Genomic DNA, 16,614 nt, shown 5'->3' with positions numbered 1-16,614 from the left:
TGTATGTGTGACTTCAGGGTTGTGCGCTTGGGGATCTTTTGGTTTTTTTCTAATTGGAGGGAAATCAGTTTTCTGAGACGCTGGATTGAAATGCCCAGAGGAGGTGGGTGTGTGGGAGATGGTCCGAGGAGGGCGGAGGAAAGGCCGCCCTGGTTTTTAGTTTATAGCCTGTATTTTATTTAAATGAACTGATGCCTAGCCAGGCTCAACCGGAGTCAGTGCCTGAAGCTTTTTGTAGCCGTGATATCCCAGAAGAGAACCAGTGAAGTCCTGAAAGATGCGCTCTTATAGAGCGGCCATAGTATCTGTCCAAATATTTGCTTCCATTTTCAAAAGATAAAAGTCATTGATTATAAACTTCCTCTGGTTTGCTTTTTCTTTGACTCTCTGCGTCCTGCGCCCGCTGCTGCCCATTAGCACGTGCGCTTTAGGTTTTATCAATCAGCAGGGTGTTAAATGATGGCACGACCCTTATCCGTGGGTAAGGGACAGGAACCCGAGCGCGTAGGGCTGCGGCTGAGCGGGGTCTGTCCTCCGGGACCCCTCCCTTCCCCTTCCCATCTGCTCTGCCCCCGGAGAGCCGGGGCCCACCCCTGGCGTCCTCATGGACTCGCGGGTGATTTCCCTGCAAGTAAACCCAGGAGCTTGGCTGGACGCGGGACTTGATGGCACGGACTTGCTGGGGGGGTCTCAGGGTAGCGGGGATGGGGGTGATGTGGTCTCGGGGAGGAACAGCATGGCTGGGGGCTGCCCGGCAGCTGGGAGGGCTCGTTCTGCTCTTCAGGGGCTGAAACCTGCTTCGAGGGTGCAGGAAACTCTGCAACGGCAAAGAGTGTCCGGGCTGGAAATGGCACTGCTCGGTCCCCGGCCAGGGCTGAGCCCTCCCCCGGCGCGACCTCCCCGGGGCTGCGGCGTTTCACCCAGCGTTTCACAACCGCCTTCAGATGCCGTCGACACAGCCCCGAAGGCTCGGCCGTGCCTGGGGACGGGACAGGGATGCTCTCGGAGAGCCGATGCTCCCCACGCACACCCTGGACCCCTCCCGGGGGATGCTCGCCCCCCCTCCGCACCCGCTCCTGCAGCCCCGAACCCCATTTTCTGTGCGTGCGTGCCCACCAGTGATGTGGGGGCGGCAGGAACCGGGACCCTCTTCCAGCCCCCGTGGCCAGGAGGTTTCCAGGAGGGATGGGGTGAATCCAGCCCGCGGTACGGGGGGTTCAGGGTGCTGCCGGGGCCCGGCGGAGGCGGTGGGGTTGTTTACGGCCCCGTGCAGCAGCCGCAGGGCGTTTGCCGCGGATGCGCTCTTGCAGCATCCTTCCTGCGGCCGCACCTTCCGCCAGTGCTCGCCGTGAGGGTGGGGTATTTCCCAGCTGGGGCAGCCGGGACACAGCCCAGCGGACCCCCCAGCCCCCCCTGAGAGCTCCTTGTCCGCAGGCTGCAATCCTGGGGACATCAGCGGCCAGAGAAGGGCCCTGGCACGAAGGTTCTGCAAATGCATTGAGCCAGGCCCTCCCTCTCCTGCTCCTCCTCATGTGTGAAGGCTGTTTCCCGGTGTTGGGGTACCTCCATGGACCTGCCCCCCATCCCATCTGGGCCCACATGGTGCCCGGGGGGGGAGGTGCTGGCAGCCCTGGCACCGTGTTTGCCGTCACTTCTGCTTTCGGGGCGGTGCGAGCCCTGGCACACAGATCGGCAGAGCCGCCGGGGGAGGCTGAGCGGGCCCCGGGGCTCCCACAGGGCACCCGGCGCAGCGGGGAGGGGCTGGAGGCCACTTTTTGGGGCGCTGGTGGGTGCAGGCAGCCCCCGGTCCTCAGTGGCCCCTCTCCCGGCGTGACGTCCTTCCCCCGCCGCGCTCCCCGAAACCACAGACGCTCTTCCGCGCCCGCCTTCCCTTCCCTGCCCGGGCGGGAGGCGCAGGCGGAGGGCGGCCCGCGACGCCTCTCGGCTTTCGGCGGTTGCCCGGCCCCGCGGCCGCCCTGGAGCCCCCGCACCGGCGCAGCCGGACCCTTGTTGGTGATGCCTGACCGTGCTGCAGCTCAGGGTCCCGCGGCTTCCCCCGGCAGAGGTGAGTCCCAGCGGGGGGACGCCGGATCGGGTCTCGGCCCCGGGGATGGTGTGGGTGCCAAGGGGATGCTCGAGGCCCCCCGTGGGGCGTGCACGGGTCCCCAGGGGGTGGCCACGCTCCGTGCAGTGCTGGTCCCTGGGGTTTTTAGGAGGTGGGTGGGTGCGCTGGGGATGTGGGAGCCTCCCGGGGATGCTCGGTGCTGGGGGAGCATGTATCGGCTCCGGGTGCTGGGCACAGGGACCTGGCTGGCCTCCACCCACCGGGGCCACTGGGGGGCCGCCGGTGTAATGAGGGGGGGGATTTGGGGTGTTTTGGGGTGGGGGTTGCCTCTCCTCCTGCTCTGGCGCAGATGCCCAGGCACATGGTGGCCTCAGCCCGGCAGCCCCGTGCCAGCCCGGCTGGCAGAGCGGGAGGACGGGTGCCCTGGGGGGGGGTTCGACTGAAACGTGTGCGACATCCCTGCGGTTTCATTTCTGCACGGGGGGAGTCATCCTGCAACTGCCCGTCCCGCAGCAGCCGTCTCCGTCGTGGCTCGTTTCCCATTTCCAGACAAACAGCTTCCTTTTCAAAACTTTCTTCTCAAGCAGAGCCGGGGCGGGGGGGCCGGGGTCCCGCAGGTGGAGGCAGCGCGTCTCCGCCGGCCGTGGCTGGAGGAGGCCGGCGTTGACATCCTCCAGCCCCCCAAAACGCAGGGCCCCTCTCCGGGAGGGCAGGAGGACGCTTCGCTCACGTCCTTCCCCGGGGCCACGCTCAGCCTGAACGACGGAGCTCAGCACCCTGGCGCGGGGACCCCGATTTCATCCGCCCACTCTGTTCCCCCCCGCAGGTCCCATGGCGCCGGGCTGGGCCGTGCTGGTGATGCTGGTGCTGAGCACCCTGTGGGCGTGCGGGGCCGTGCCACTGCCGGAGCTGGGGCAGCCCCACGGCGAGCAGTGGGTCTGGGGGGCGGCCGGGCCGGCGCCGGCTGAGCCCCTGCCGCTCTCCCGCAGGAAGAGGGACGATGGCGGGCAGAAGCCCGGCTCCACCGGCGCGCCAGGGCACGGCCACGCCGCCACCATGATGCCCGGCAGCAAGGAAACCGATTCCCCCGAGCCCGACCTGCTGCTGGGCTCTGCGCCACCGTCAGCACCCAGCACCTCCGCCAGCCTGCGCCGGGCATTCCCAGCACCGACCACAGCCGAGCCCCTGGATGAGACCGATCCCCCTGACCCGCTGCTGAGCTCCGAGCTGCCGGCAGCTCCCAGCACCGACGCCATCCTGCGCCGGGCATTCCCAGCACCGACCACAGCCGAGCCCCTGGATGAGACCGATCCCCCTGACCCGCTGCTGAGCTCCGAGCTGCCGGCAGCTCCCAGCACCGACGCCATCCTGCGCCAGGCATTCCCAGCACCGACCACAGCCGAGCCCCTGGATGAGACCAATCCCCCTGACCCGCTGCTGAGCTCCGAGCTGCCGGCAGCTCCCAGCACCGACGCCATCCTGCACCAGGCGCTCCCGACGCCGGCCGCGGCCGATCCCCTGCACGAAACCGATTCCCCCAGTCCTGACCTGCTGCTGGGCTCTGCGCCGCCGGCAGAAGCCAGCACACAGGCAGCACCCCAAAAGAGCATCACCACCGTCCCCAGCTGGCTCACGTCGCCCAGCAAGGAGGGGACGGTGGCCGGCGGCACGGACAACAGCACCTCTGCCCTCGGTCCCACCACCACAGGATACAAGAAAGTCAGGAAAGCCGGAGACCCTCCTGCAGTGACTCGTTCAGCCCCTTGGGACACGAAGCCCAGGGGGACCGCGGTGCCCTGGGACCCCATGAGGGTGATGAACAAGTGCCTGCTGGCCATCCTGCTGCTGGCGCTGGTGGCCGCCATCTTCATGGTGTGCACGGGGGTGCTGGGCGCCCTGCTCTGGCGGCGGGCGCGGACGGCTCACCACCGCCTCAGCCCCACCGAGATGGTCTGCATCTCCTCCCTGCTGCCCGACAGCGACATGGCCACCAACGGCCCCAAGCCCGCCCCTGTCCGGCGGCAGAAGCTGCTGCTCGACGGTGGCTCCGAGGCCGATGGTGACAACCTGACTCTCAGCAGCTTTCTGCCAGAGCACTCCTGAGCCGCGGGGACGGGGTCCTGCATCCCAGAGCATCGGGAGGGCCGGTGGCGTGGTGGGCAGGGTGCCCGGTCCCTGGTGATGCTGCTCACGGAGCCGCAGGCAGGGGACCCCCATCCCCTTGGGTTCATGTTTTAACTTGGACCAGCGCGATGGGGAGGTGCTTTCCCCCGGGGTGAGCTCAGCCCCCCCAGGCTGACCCCATTAAAGCGTTACCAGGATGTGGGAGTCTCTTCCTGGGGGCGATGGCACCCACCAGCCCCCCGGCCCCCTCCCCGCTCCACCACCTGCCCACATCCCCTGCCGAAATTTCGCTTCTCCATCCTCCTCCCACAGCAGCAGCCCCAGCATCCCTGGGGGGAGCAGAAATGAAACCCGCGGCCACCCCTCACCAGGCAGGGAGCCAGACCCCAGGGGGGTTGGGGACCGCAGCCCCCGGGACCCCCTCCCCATGTGGGGCTCGGCCTCGTGCCGCGGCATGGGAGCGGAAAGGGTGGCGGTGCTGGGGCGGAAACGCCGGGGAGGGGGGACGGGGATGGGCATGTTCGTGGTGTAACGTGTTCCTGCCTTGCGGTCGCCCACAGCGAGGCGAGGGGACACGTCCGGGACCGTCACTGCCTCTCGAGGTGGTCCCGTGCGCTGCCGGTGCGCCTACAGCTAGTCCCCAGTGAGCAAATGGTGGTCGCAGGCTCTCGGCCGCGTAGGGTGGCGATGGCCCCGGGCTGTCCCTGCCTGGTTGTGGCTGGGACCAGGAAGGATGGGGAAGAGCAGGGCCATGAGCAGCCACCAAGGGTCCCACCATCTCTCCTGTACCTGGGGACTGAAGCGGGCTCAGATTTGCCCCCAGGTCCCACCTCCCTTGAGCCACCAGCCTGACCCCTTCCCTGTGCCCGGCCCCTGGGAGAGACACCCAAGGGAGCAGAAATAGCCCAGGAGTGTCCCTGCCCTGCCAAGGCTGTGTCCCCACGTTCCTATCCCTGCCCCACCAGGCTCAGCATCCTCATCCCACATCCCCACCCCTGCCCCACCAGGCTCAGCATCCCTATCCCACATCCCCATCCCTGCCCCAGTTGGACTCAATGTCCCCACGTTCCTATCCCTGCCCCACCAGGCTCAGCATCCCCATCCCACATCCCCATCCCTGCCCCACCATGCTCAGTGTCCCTGTCCCCACATCCCCACCCCTGCCCCACCAGGCTCAGCATCCCTATCCCACATCCCCATCCCTGCCCCAGTTGGACTCAATGTCCCCATCCCTCCATCCCCATCCCTGCTGTGGCCAGGCTCACCGTCCCTATCCCTCCATCCGCACCCTGCCAGGTTCAGCATCCCCATCCCACGTCCCCATCCCTGCCCCACCAGCCGGCTCACGCCGCCCTCAATGTTTGCAGCACACACTCGGGCAGTGAAGCGTTTCGGCAGGCGCTCGAGACATCGCTGTGCCACCCTGTCCCCAACCGAGCCCTGGGTGTGCCACCACCTCGAAAGCTGCTTTCAGCGGTGGCCGTCCCACGGGCGGGTTAGCAGCGCGGTGGCTTCACCTGCGCCCCGGCCCCGCCGCCTGTTTACATTCGCACTCCACTTCGGATATTTTCCATCTGGGGCCGAGCAGCCTGAGAATGTAAATGTTTACGGGTGAGTCAGCGTGGGCGAGGGGATCTGCAGCCGGCGGCGGTGGCCGGTCCCCAGCTGGGACGCCGCGGCCGCGGGGTCCCTGGTGATGCCGTCCTGCTCTGACCCCACTGTGTCCCCACACGTGCAGATGCCAGCACCTGCCCTGCCAAAAAGTTGCCGCAGGAGTTCATGGCTCTAGTGGGCACGGAGGATTGTGTGCCCCCAGGCTCTCGGGGCCAGGCTGGGGAAGGGGAGCCCATGGGGACCACTGTCAGCCCCAGCCCCACTTTCTCTCGGAGGCGGAGGGATGCTCCCATCAGCCGGCTTCATCCCACGGCAGCTGGTCCAGCCCCTGCCCCCAGTCCAGGTGAGGATGAGGATGGTGGATCCCAAAAAAATCGACGGGTGCAGGTTGGAGGGATCGCTCCTGCCCTTGCCCAGCCCCGTGCCCGCCCTGCGCCTGCCGCCCCGGGAGCCCAGCGAGCGGCGAGGATAAACTTTCCTCCACCGCTGGAGTCTGTGTCAGCTGCCGGGAGCCGGGAATCGCCCTATTTGGCATCCTCAGCGGGTCCTGTCGGGCTGCCATCTCCCAGCTCACGGCAGAGGAATCTGCGGGAAGCCGGAGCGGTGTCACAGCAGGGACCTCGGGACACGCCGCCCCGGCGAGCGTGGGGTGCACGGTCCTTGTGGGTGACACGGGGCTGTGGGTGATGCGGGGCTGTGGGTGACGCGGTGCTGGGCTGTCAACGGTGCTCTGCACACCCCGGTGCAGCTCTGCAGGATCAGCCCGTTCCCCCCCCGCCCCGCGTATTTCGCTGGCACAGCAAAGCGCAGCCCAGTGAAGCAAATTACAAGCAGAGCAGGGCCGAAATGTAGCAAATTGCAGGTTACCCCGGGCCGGCTGCGCCACGGAGCCGAGCCCTGCGGGTCCCCGCGTTCCAGCTGCCCCAAATTACAAAGCGGGGCCGGGGCGGCGCAGCCCTGCCCAACGCCGAGGGGCAGAGCCCTCCCCAGCCGCAGGCAAAAACGGCATCGTAATGGCCGGTGGGCGCTGGCACCCGGGGCTGCCCGTCCCCGCGCCTCTGCCGCCCCGGGAAGAGTCCAGGGCAGGGATGGGGACCCCGGACGGGGGCGGTGGGGACCATGGCTTGGGGAAGGGTGGGGACCCTGGACGAGGAGGGATGGAGATGCTGGCCAGGGAGGGATGGGGATCCTGGACAAGGAGGGATGGGGACTCTGGGCGAGGAGAGATAGGGATGCTGGCCAGGGAGGGACGGGGATCCTGGCCAAGGAGGGATGGGGACCCTAGCCAGGGAGGGATGGGAACCCTGGATGAGGAGTGACAGGGATTCTGTCTAAGGAAGGATAGGGATGCTGGCCAGGAAGAGACAGGGACCCTGGCCGGGGAGTGATGGGGACCCTGGACAAGGAGAGAAGGGGACTCTGGCTAAGGAAGGATGGGGGTGCTGGCCAGGGAGGGATGGGGATCCTGGCCAGGATGGGATGGGGACCATGGACAAGGAGGGATGGGGACCCTGTACGAGGAGAGATGGGGACCCTGGCTAAGGAAGGATGGGGATGCTGGCCAGGATGTGATGGGGACTATGGCCAAGGAGAGATGTGGACCCTGGCCAAGGAGAGATGGGGACCCTGGATGAGGAGTGGTGGGGACCCTGGATGAGGAGGGGTGGGGACACCGGCCAGGATGCACGCACAGAAGGGAATCACAGCCCCATCCCCGGACGGGCTGCAGGAGCAAGTCCAGACGCCGCTGGCACTCCTCCAGGCCGGCTTGGCTCGGCAGCGCGGCCACCCTCGCTCCCCCCCTGGCCTCCCCTCACCTTTCCCCCTTCCCCTCTAAGATTTCAGCGCTGATCACTTAAGGCCGGGAAAAGCCGCCCCAGCAGCTGCGCGGAGCCGCCGGCTGCAGACAGCCGGACGGACCCGTTATTTCTGGGAGCCACGATGACGTTTGGCGACGCCGGGAGAAACCCAAACGGCGCCGGGTTCCTCTCCGGCTTCACAGTGGCCATGGGGACGGGCACCCTTGCCCCCAGCCCCATGGTGGTCACAGTCCCCAGGCGCCATCGATGGCTTTTTTGGGGGGGTTCTGGCTGGGTCCCCCCCGCCCCCGGGGAGGCGTGCGGAGGCAAATAGCAAGAGGATGAGGTCACCCCCGGCGGCTGCAGCCTCTTGAGCAACTTCATCCCGGGCGGAGGGGACCGCAGGGGGCTGGGCAGAGCACTGATGGCTGGGGGGGGGGGCCAGGAGAAGCCCCCAGGCCCCCAACCTGGATGCCATGACCCGGGGAGCTGTGCAGCCGCCGCTGCCCCATTGGCCTGGGGAACGGCAGGGGTGGGCCTGCACCCCTACCCCTGCCTGCACCCCTGCCTGCACCCCTACCCCTGCCTGCACCCCTGCCTGCACCCCAAGGCAGAGGTGCCTGCGTCGGACCATTTCCAGGCTGGGGCATTTAGGAAACGGTCTCCTGAAATGAAGGCGGGGGGGGGGTCTCAAGGGCTGTTTGCCCCCATGCCACACTGCCAGCCTCCAATAGTGCCGGGGTACCGAGCCCAACACCCTCCCCTGCCCCTGGGCGCTGCGTGGCCTCGGTGGCCGTGTCCCACCGGCTGGTGTCCCCAGGCAGGGCGGGAGGGTTTGCTCTTGCAGGGCTGGGCACGGGGACAGGCTCCGGGGCTGGGGTGCTGGGACCAGGCACGCAGTGAAAGGCAGCTGGGGTGGGGGGTTCCTGGCACGGCATCGCCGGGAGGCATTTTGGGGGTGCCAGCACCCCCGTCCCACCACGGCGGCTCAGCCACGTGGCCGTGGGATGGAGTTTTACCTCCGTCCTCATGGACAAAAACACCCTTGCAACAAACTCCCCTTCCCGCCTTGCACCCCAAAAATCATCCCCTTCCAGTGGTGCTGCTGGGATGATGGGGGGGGGCACTGGGGGCTCCCCCTTTTGCTGGTGGGGCAAGAAGCCGGGAAGCCCCCCCCCCCAGCTCCTGGATGGATTTTGGCTGGGAGGGGGCTGGGGGCCGCTTGCCCCTCGCCGGCCTCCCACGCTCCCTCCCCAAACCGGCCCTAATGAGAACAAGCTGGTCCCAGGCTGCGGAGCAGGAGGAGGAGAAGAAGGAGGAGGAGGAGGAGGAGGAGGAGAGGGAGAAGGAGGAGGCTCCATCCCAGCAGGCGGCAGAAAGGGGCGCGAGGAGGCGAGGTGTGCGGGACAGACCCCATCCTCCCGGCTCCCTCCCACCGACGCGGCGGCTGCAGGCGAGGTGAGGATCCCTCTGGCAAGGCCAGCCCAGCTCCCCGGTTTTGGGGTGGCTCTGAAATGGGGCTCAGGCTGCCCCACGGATGTGGCGAGGGCTGGGCACGGTCCCCGCGGCGGGACGTGGGATGGAGCCGGCCACGCGCCCGGGCACGGTTCGGAGGATGCTGCGCCTGGACAACATCAAAATCGTGACTTTCCCGAGCGTTTGGGGAGCCGGAGGGAAGCGGAGCGGGGTTTGCCTGTGCCCAGCTGGGCTGGATCCGGGGATGTGCTGTGGGTCTGGGGGTGGGGATGGCGGTGGGATGGGGATGGAAGGCTGGTGATGGCCATGGGAATGAGCCCTGCTCTTGGCACAGATTTGGGCTGCTCTCGGCCCCACCGTTGTTATGGCTGCTCGTCAGCTCGGCTCATCAGGCAAGTTAATGCCCTCGCCTTCCCCGGGACCCTTCTCCCCGCTGCAGCCGAGGGGCCCCTCTCCGCGGCGAAGGTGTCGGAGGCGGAGGATGAAGGGGCTCATCCCATCCCCCCAAAAAAACCCCTTCTCCTGGCGGTGCCGCCATTACCGCAGTGAGACCGGACCCCACGGCAGTGGTGATGCCTGCGGTGAGCTGGGAGGGTCGGGGGTCTGGGGGCACCTCCCGCCTCCGCCGCCGTTTGTTTGCTCTGGTTTAATGCGAACCAGATTTTGCAGCCGGGAAGGAGCCTGAAAGCCAAGTCCTGCTGCTGGAGTCCCTCCCGCTTTGCAGCGCTGCTGGGCTAGGTTGGGGGGGGGCGGGGATGGGAAATGGGGGGCGGGTTGGGATTTTGGGGGGCTCAAGGGCGAGGGGATTGTCCCAAGGGGGTCCCCGACGATGGAGCCGCGGAGCGGGTTTGGGGAGGGCTCTGGGAATGGCTCAACGGTGTTAACGTGGCGCAGCCGAAATGTGCTGCGTCCCCCGGGAACGCCTTCACTGGGGGGATGCTCGGGCAGCCGGGACCCCCCTGATCCCCGCACCCCACCTCCGGGCTTTGCAAAGGCTCGGGGGGGGGTCCTGCACCCCATCCTGGCATCTCCCGGCTATTGCAGCGGCACCGGGGTGAAATCCTGCCGCCAACCTATTTTTAGCCGCCCTCAAGCTGGGAATCGTTTGTAACGGTCCGCGCCGGGACAAGCGGTTGGGAAATGCCGCTCGCGCCGGCCCTTCTGCGGCGTCGCCTGTGTCAAAGTTTCCACTGGAAACCTCAATTTTGCAGGAATTTTCTAATCGGCCAAATGACCGTTGTCTGAAGCTGGTTCTTGGCGGCGGCCCCGGTCCCCTCCGCCGTGCACGCCGCGTCCCCCAGGCTTGAGCAATTCCATTCAGCTGCTTTCCATCTATTTCTTTTTTTTTGCAGCACTTCATTGCAAAACAAACGCAGAGCCTGGCTCTGGCGGCAGGGCAAGGAAAGCGGAGATGCTTTTTTTTTTTTTTGGCTTTTCTTAAGGATATTCAGCCGGGTGAAGGAGCAAGCGCCGGAGCCATCGGTGTTTTGACGCTTGTCCCTCGTGGGGGCTTCGTTTAGGGGTGTTGATGCTTCTCCCTCCTCTCTGCATCCCGCAGGCCGCTGTGCACGAGCCCCAGGGGAGATGGCGGTGCGGCCGGCGATGGGTGCGTGGCTGCTGATGTTGCTGCTGATGGTGGCGGCCACCCTGGCGCGCTCGGCGGCGCCCCGGCACGCCGCGGTGCTGCCCGACGGCGGGGGCAGCGGGGACGGCGAGGAGGTCTCGGCCGCACCGCCCGTCCGCCGCGTGACACCCGGGACCGGCCCGACGGTGGGGGACGCGGCGGGGACCACCGTCACCAACAGCTCGGCGCCGGGCGGTGTGCTGGACGGGCTGGTGGACTTCTTCAAGGAGTACATGCTGCTGGTGGTGGTGGTGGGCTCGCTGGCCTTCGTCCTCCTCTTCATCATCTGCGCCGCCGTCATCGTCCGGCAGAAGCACAAGGCATCCGCCTACTACCCCTCCTCCTTCCCCAAGAAGAAGTACGTGGACGAGCGGGACAAGGTGGGGGGGGCCCGGGCTTTCAGTGAGGTGCCGGAGAAAGCCCCCGACCCCGGCGCCGAGGAGCCCCTCGACGGCGGGCGGCAGCTGCAGGCAGACATCCTCGCCGCCGCCCAGAACCTCAAATCCCCCCCCAAGGCGTCGCTGGCCAACGGAGCCCGGGGGGAGCAGAAACCTCCCCCCGAGGAGGAGGAGGAGGAGAAGGAGAAGGAGAAGGAGGAGGAGGAAGGAAGCCAGAAGTCGGGTGATGAGCAACCCACTGAGCCCCCTCCCCAAAATCCGAGCGGCGAGGAAGCGGCGGGTGCAACGGGAGCAACCCCCAGTGCAGCCCAGGACGGCCCCACGGCCCCCCCCGGCGTCTAGGGCAGGGTCGTGGTCCTGGGCGAGCCCAAGGAGCCGCCGGCTCAGGAGGAGGACGCCCTGCAGACACGCGATGGACATGGCGGTTGTTGCTCCATACGTACGTGGCGGCTCAAGGAAGCCCCGATGAAGCCCCCCCTGCCCCCTCCCCGCCCCCTCCAGGGCCCACTGCCCCTCACACCGGTGGGATGCTGTGGCAAAGCCATGGGGGTTTTTTTCGGCAGATGGTGTTTTTGGGGCCGTGCTGGAGTCCCATCAGCCCCGTGGCTCCAAAGGGATTTGTCCACCCCCAGGCACTCTGTGGGCGCTCCCTTCCCAGCTCCGGCTATGTCGGTGTGTCCCCCCCCGCCGCCCCGTGCCGTGCCCAGCACTCCTTGCCCTCCGCCACACACCGCCAGCTTTCTCCCAAATGTAATTTTACTAATTAGCAGCGTCTTGGCCCCTGCCGGGCACCCGTCCGGGAGCTGCATCCTCCGGGCAGAGGCACGGCGTTGCAGCCGGGGGTCTGTGCAGCCACCCCCCACCCCGCCACGGGGAGTGGGACAGGGGCTGGCGGCCACCTCGGGCACCTTTCTGATCACTGGGACCACCGAGGAAAGGAGGACGGGATGCCCTCGGCCATCCTTGCCCAGGATTTAGGGGATTTAGTCGCAAGGACCCGTCCTCTCAATTTTCTGCCCCAAAGCCATGACCCAGAGCCCAGCTGGACTTTTTTTTTGCCTTATTTTCTGAACCCCTTCAGCTCGTAATAAAGACTTTTCCTCCGCAGATCTCCTCTCCTGTGTGTTTCTGCAGCTTGTGGGGTGGCCGAGGCAGAGTCCCCAGATCTTCAGGGCCCCCTCCCTGCATCACGCCGGCATTGGGGCACAGCCGGTTTCGGGGCTCCAGCCCCGCAGGGTCCACGGGTGCCCCCAGAGCCTGGCTGAGCTTCGGGGTGAAGGCTCTCTGTGTGGGTGAAACCCTGGGAGCTGGGGGACGAGCTTATCATTCACAAAATCCATACGTCGACACACTGTTTCTGGGAAATTTTTATCTCACACGCCACAGGCGAGGGCGGGGGGGGGGCTGCGGTGCTGCCGCACACCCCGGCACGGGGACGAGCTGCGCCCGGTGGGGACAGAGGGCAAACCTGGAAGGCAGCACATCCCCATATCCCTACATCCTCGTATCCCTGTAACACTGTTTCGTCCCTGCCATGGGGCAGGCACGATGTCCCCAGATGTCCCTGCATCAGGACAAACTTCCCCTTCGGAAGAGCGCGCTGGCTTTCACCTCCCTCTTGCATTTTGTCAAGAGCCTTTTGCAATCACGATGAGCCAATTCTGCCCCAAAACGGATGTGGGCGTCTGGAGTTTCCCTGATTATTTTATTAATTTTTTTTGCAAGTGGGAAACCACAGGACGGATCCCAGGGAGCGAGGCACATTCCTCGCAGCAGGAGAGCCCGTGCCCAGGGCCAGCGTGTGGGGTGGCGCCGAGCTGAGGCACCGCAAGAGCCATCTTGTGAGCGACAAACCACAGCAGCAAGAACACGTGGCCCGCTCGGCCTTGAACAAAAACAAAAGTTGCAGACAGATACATCAGAATGAGGCATTTATTTTTAAATGTGGTTTTTAATGTTTTTAAAAAACCCTAGGTATGAAAAAAGGCAAGTAAGGTTCCTTGGGTGGTTTAAAAATCTTAAGAGCAGGCAAAGCATTCAAATGTGTTTTGTGTTTGTTTTGGAAATCTATGGAAATACTCCCCTGGAAAAGAGCAACCAGAAGGCAGAGGCGAGCCTGGTGGCCCGGAGCACAGGGGACAAGCAGTGCCACATCACCGCAAAACATTCACCTTTCCAGTGCCAGTGTCCCCCCCTCCCAGGAGCCAGCTCACACTCAGTGTGCAAACCCTCGAGTAGGTGAACACCAGCCACGCTCTCCTCACGGCCCATTCCTCTGGCAAAGCGCAGCCGAATTGTGCCCTGCGGGACACAGAGGTGTCCCCAGAGGGCACAGACTGACCCCTGCTCCCCTAGGAGCTCCCCCTCGGCTCTGCATCCCCACTACGCCATCCCCCTCCTGCCTTCAAACCCCAGGGTGCGTTTACTGCCTTTTAACAGAGTCGGCAACAGAGTCGGCAACCGAGTCAGCCAACCTTTGGCCAACCCAAAGCTTGGATTCTTACATAACACACTCCAAAATTAAGATTGTTCCTCTAACAGGAGCTTCAAAGACAAGCGTTAGTGGTGGCAGGACGCGAGCAGAAGCAAGCCCTGGGTCTGCGCCTCCTGGAGCACCCAGCACCCTGCCGCCATCTCCCACCAGCGTCCTGCCAGTGCCCTCTAGTGTCCCAGCACCCCGAGAGGAGACACCCGCACGCCGGCTGCCAAATCAAACTCCGACACAGACACAGTTTGGGCGGGGGGGGGCAGACACGCCGCCCTGCATTTGTATACTGCATTGATACACAGACCGATGTGCAGTTCTTACAGAAACATTATGACCAAGGCAATGTTTCCCACTAAATTCTGTAAAATATTAGGCAAAACTATACATCTTCCAAAAAAAAAAAAAAAAAGTGCAGCCCTTCCAGTACCGGAACAGCAGGATTTTCTCTCCCGAGAGAAGCCGCTGAGTTCTCTGCAGCTGAGCGGTCTTCTTCCCTCAAACATTCCAAGGACAGTCGTGACAGGACACAGGCTGCTGAAAACACCCACAGCCCCGTCGTGCGAGCACTACAAGAGTGGCTGTACACACGTGAACAGTGACACGTTGTGCGTTAAGTTGTGCGTATCTTACAGCTTCATTTAGTAGTGCGCAGGATCCTACTAAAAGCTAGAATAATTGCACTGCAAATTTAAGTGGAATGAAAACAAGCTTTACAGTCAGTTTAGGCATTGTTTGCTTTCTTCTCTGACTCTTCTTTGTTCGGATCCTGCTTCAACTTGTAATCAGCCAAGGCAGCCTTGATCGCATCTTCAGCCAGCACTACAAACAAAACAAGACAAGTATTTCAAGGACAACGAAAAGTCGTTTCGAACAAAAGACACCATAAAAACAAGAGCAGACAGCAGTGACCAACCGCTGCAGGTCAGCATCTTAGAAGCAGAATGTCAGAATCCAAACACTTAATATCAGTCTGCTGAGCTACGGAGTACAAAACATAAGACAGATCTGAAAACTTCTTAAAACAACCCCGAAATCTGACTGTAAGCAAGTTTCTCTTGTGGGCCAACCTCAGCTGTGCCTTGTGCAGAAACTTTATTTGGAAAACAACATTGAGAAGCATCTGCGTTATTCCCAGAAGTTTCCCTCTCACATACGAGTTTGTGTTTGAACTTTCACAGTTTCGTCCTTTACGTACTCGAGCAGTGCAGTTTGACTGGAGGAAGGCAGAGCTCTTTAGCGATGTCCGTGTTCTTGATTTTCAATGCTTCGTCAACCTGAAACACAGTTAGCGTGTAGTCACTGGTCATGTGAGCTACAACACTGGCTACAAAGGCATTTAATGCTCCAAAGCCAACAGAATCCACGCGGAAGAACATCTCAGCTGCCAGGGGCAGTGAAAGATGTCAGAATTAAGGAATGTCTCAGACTGAGCAGCTGTGGGAATGAACCAGTGTCACAGTGCCACTTGGGGGACTGTTCTACACTTACCTTTATCGTAATATAGAAACACGTTTCTTGTCTGGCAGAAAAAAAAGAGTATAAATAATCTAAAGACGCTCCATAACTAAACTTTCTTTCAGAACGCACGATCAGCATGTTTTCACTTCCTGCATAAAACACAAAGTACTTCCCTGGAGATTAATGGACGTTCCTGGAAAAGGCAACTATATTGCTCTAGAAATCAGGCCACTAACAGGGCTGACAGTTGCTGCTTTCTAAACTAGTGTACCGCTGTGCTGGTTTGGCCACCTGGGCTGACCACCAAAACAAACAACCACCACACTGCACAAAATGAGCACTGGGATTCCTAGGCCACTGTTTCCTATGCAGTCCCAACATCAAACACACGAAGGTTTAAAGCTTTGAAGGCTTTCTGTGGTGTCACCTCCAACTGCGGCAGGGACCCTTACCGTTTTCCCTTTGACCCACTCCGTCGCCAGCGAACTCGACGCGATCGCTGACCCGCAGCCAAAGGTTTTGAAACGGGCATCGACGATCCTCCCGTTCTCATCCACTTCCACCTGCGAGAGTGTCAGTGGCACCTCAGCAGTGCCCCAGAGGCACCCCCTCAGGCCCAGGCAGGGCCCTGGCTCCCATCGCACCCTGGGGAGCGGGACAGGGCCGGGACAGGGCCTGCCCAGGCCCCAGGGGACACTTCAGGGCAGGGGTGTGTGAGGGAAGGCCACCCTGGAGCCCTGAGGGGAAGGTTTGGGCCTCGCAGCAGCCCCAGGTGAAGCCCTCCCCCGGTGCCAGCGGGTCCCCAAGGTCACCTGCAGCTTCATGACGTCCCCGCAAGCCGGGGCACCCACAAGGCCGGTGCCCACGTTCTTGGCATTACGGTCGAGGGAGCCAACATTGCGCGGGTTCTCGTAGTGATCCACCACCTGCCGGGTACACCGTGTCACCAACGGCCACCGCGCATCCCCCAGCCCAGCCCAGCCCACCTCCCCGCAGCCCCTCACCTTCTTGTGGTAGCCCAGCCTGGCCGCCGCCTCCCCACGCCCGGGCCGCAGCAGCGCTGCCCCCGCCGCCCTCAGCGCCGCCATCTTGAGCCTGGTGGGGGCGCGCGGCCCCTCACTGCCCTTTTATAGCCTCGCGCGGGAAGGCCCCGCCCCCGGCCCCGCCTCCGCCCCCGCGCTGCCACAGGCCCCACGTTGTACCCAGGCCGCGGCTGGGTGCGCCGCGCAAAGGGGGCGACCGCTGAAAGCCGCTTGCCGGGGGGGGGGGTGGAAATCGAAAATAAAGCAACCCTGCGCTGTCGCTAAAACGATCGATAAACGCTGTTCCCGCTTTTATCGCGACACCCAGCGCATGTGCGGGCCGCGGCGGCCACACTCAATATGGTGGGCGGGCGGCGCCGCGCGCGCCCCGGCCCTCCTCGGAGGCCCTCTGGCAGCTAGGCCCCGGGGTGCCCACGGCTTCGCCGGCGTCTCGGCTGAGAAGACAAGGGCTTCGGCCCCGGTGTGCCTCACCGCAGCGCGGCCCCGCCGCGCGGCCGAGGGCGAGATCGTGCGTGAGGCGGCTCG

General features: G+C 64.0%; 3 protein-coding genes across 3 annotated transcripts; 2 read left to right on the top strand and 1 right to left on the bottom strand.

Annotated features, from left to right (window-relative positions):
• Positions 1-1,599: 1,599 nt before the first annotated feature.
• Positions 1,600-4,385, top strand: SELPLG (selectin P ligand). Its single transcript, XM_074605929.1, has 2 exons — positions 1,600-2,065; positions 2,892-4,385. The coding sequence occupies exons 1-2, from the start codon at positions 1,600-1,602 to the stop codon at positions 4,166-4,168; spliced, it is 1,743 nt and encodes a 580-aa protein (XP_074462030.1). The 3' UTR covers positions 4,169-4,385.
• Positions 4,386-8,928: 4,543 nt separating this feature from the next.
• TMEM119 (transmembrane protein 119) lies at positions 8,929-12,207 on the top strand. Its single transcript, XM_074606888.1, has 2 exons — positions 8,929-9,060; positions 10,637-12,207. Exon 2 carries the CDS (start codon positions 10,663-10,665, stop codon positions 11,440-11,442), a length of 780 nt encoding a protein of 259 aa, XP_074462989.1. The 5' UTR covers positions 8,929-9,060; positions 10,637-10,662; the 3' UTR covers positions 11,443-12,207.
• A 1,625-nt stretch (positions 12,208-13,832) lies between these two features.
• On the bottom strand, positions 13,833-16,425 carry ISCU (iron-sulfur cluster assembly enzyme). Its single transcript, XM_074605826.1, has 5 exons — positions 16,051-16,425; positions 15,859-15,972; positions 15,499-15,609; positions 14,784-14,862; positions 13,833-14,407 (listed from the first exon to the last, which is right to left on the bottom strand). Exons 1-5 carry the CDS (start codon positions 16,132-16,134, stop codon positions 14,310-14,312), a joined length of 486 nt encoding a protein of 161 aa, XP_074461927.1. The 5' UTR covers positions 16,135-16,425; the 3' UTR covers positions 13,833-14,309.
• Positions 16,426-16,614: the final 189 nt, after the last annotated feature.

This window comes from Larus michahellis, chromosome 13 (genome assembly GCF_964199755.1).
Source record: "Larus michahellis chromosome 13, bLarMic1.1, whole genome shotgun sequence".
Lineage (NCBI taxonomy): Eukaryota > Metazoa > Chordata > Aves > Charadriiformes > Laridae > Larus > Larus michahellis.
This window is presented reverse-complemented; position numbering and strand designations above follow the sequence as displayed.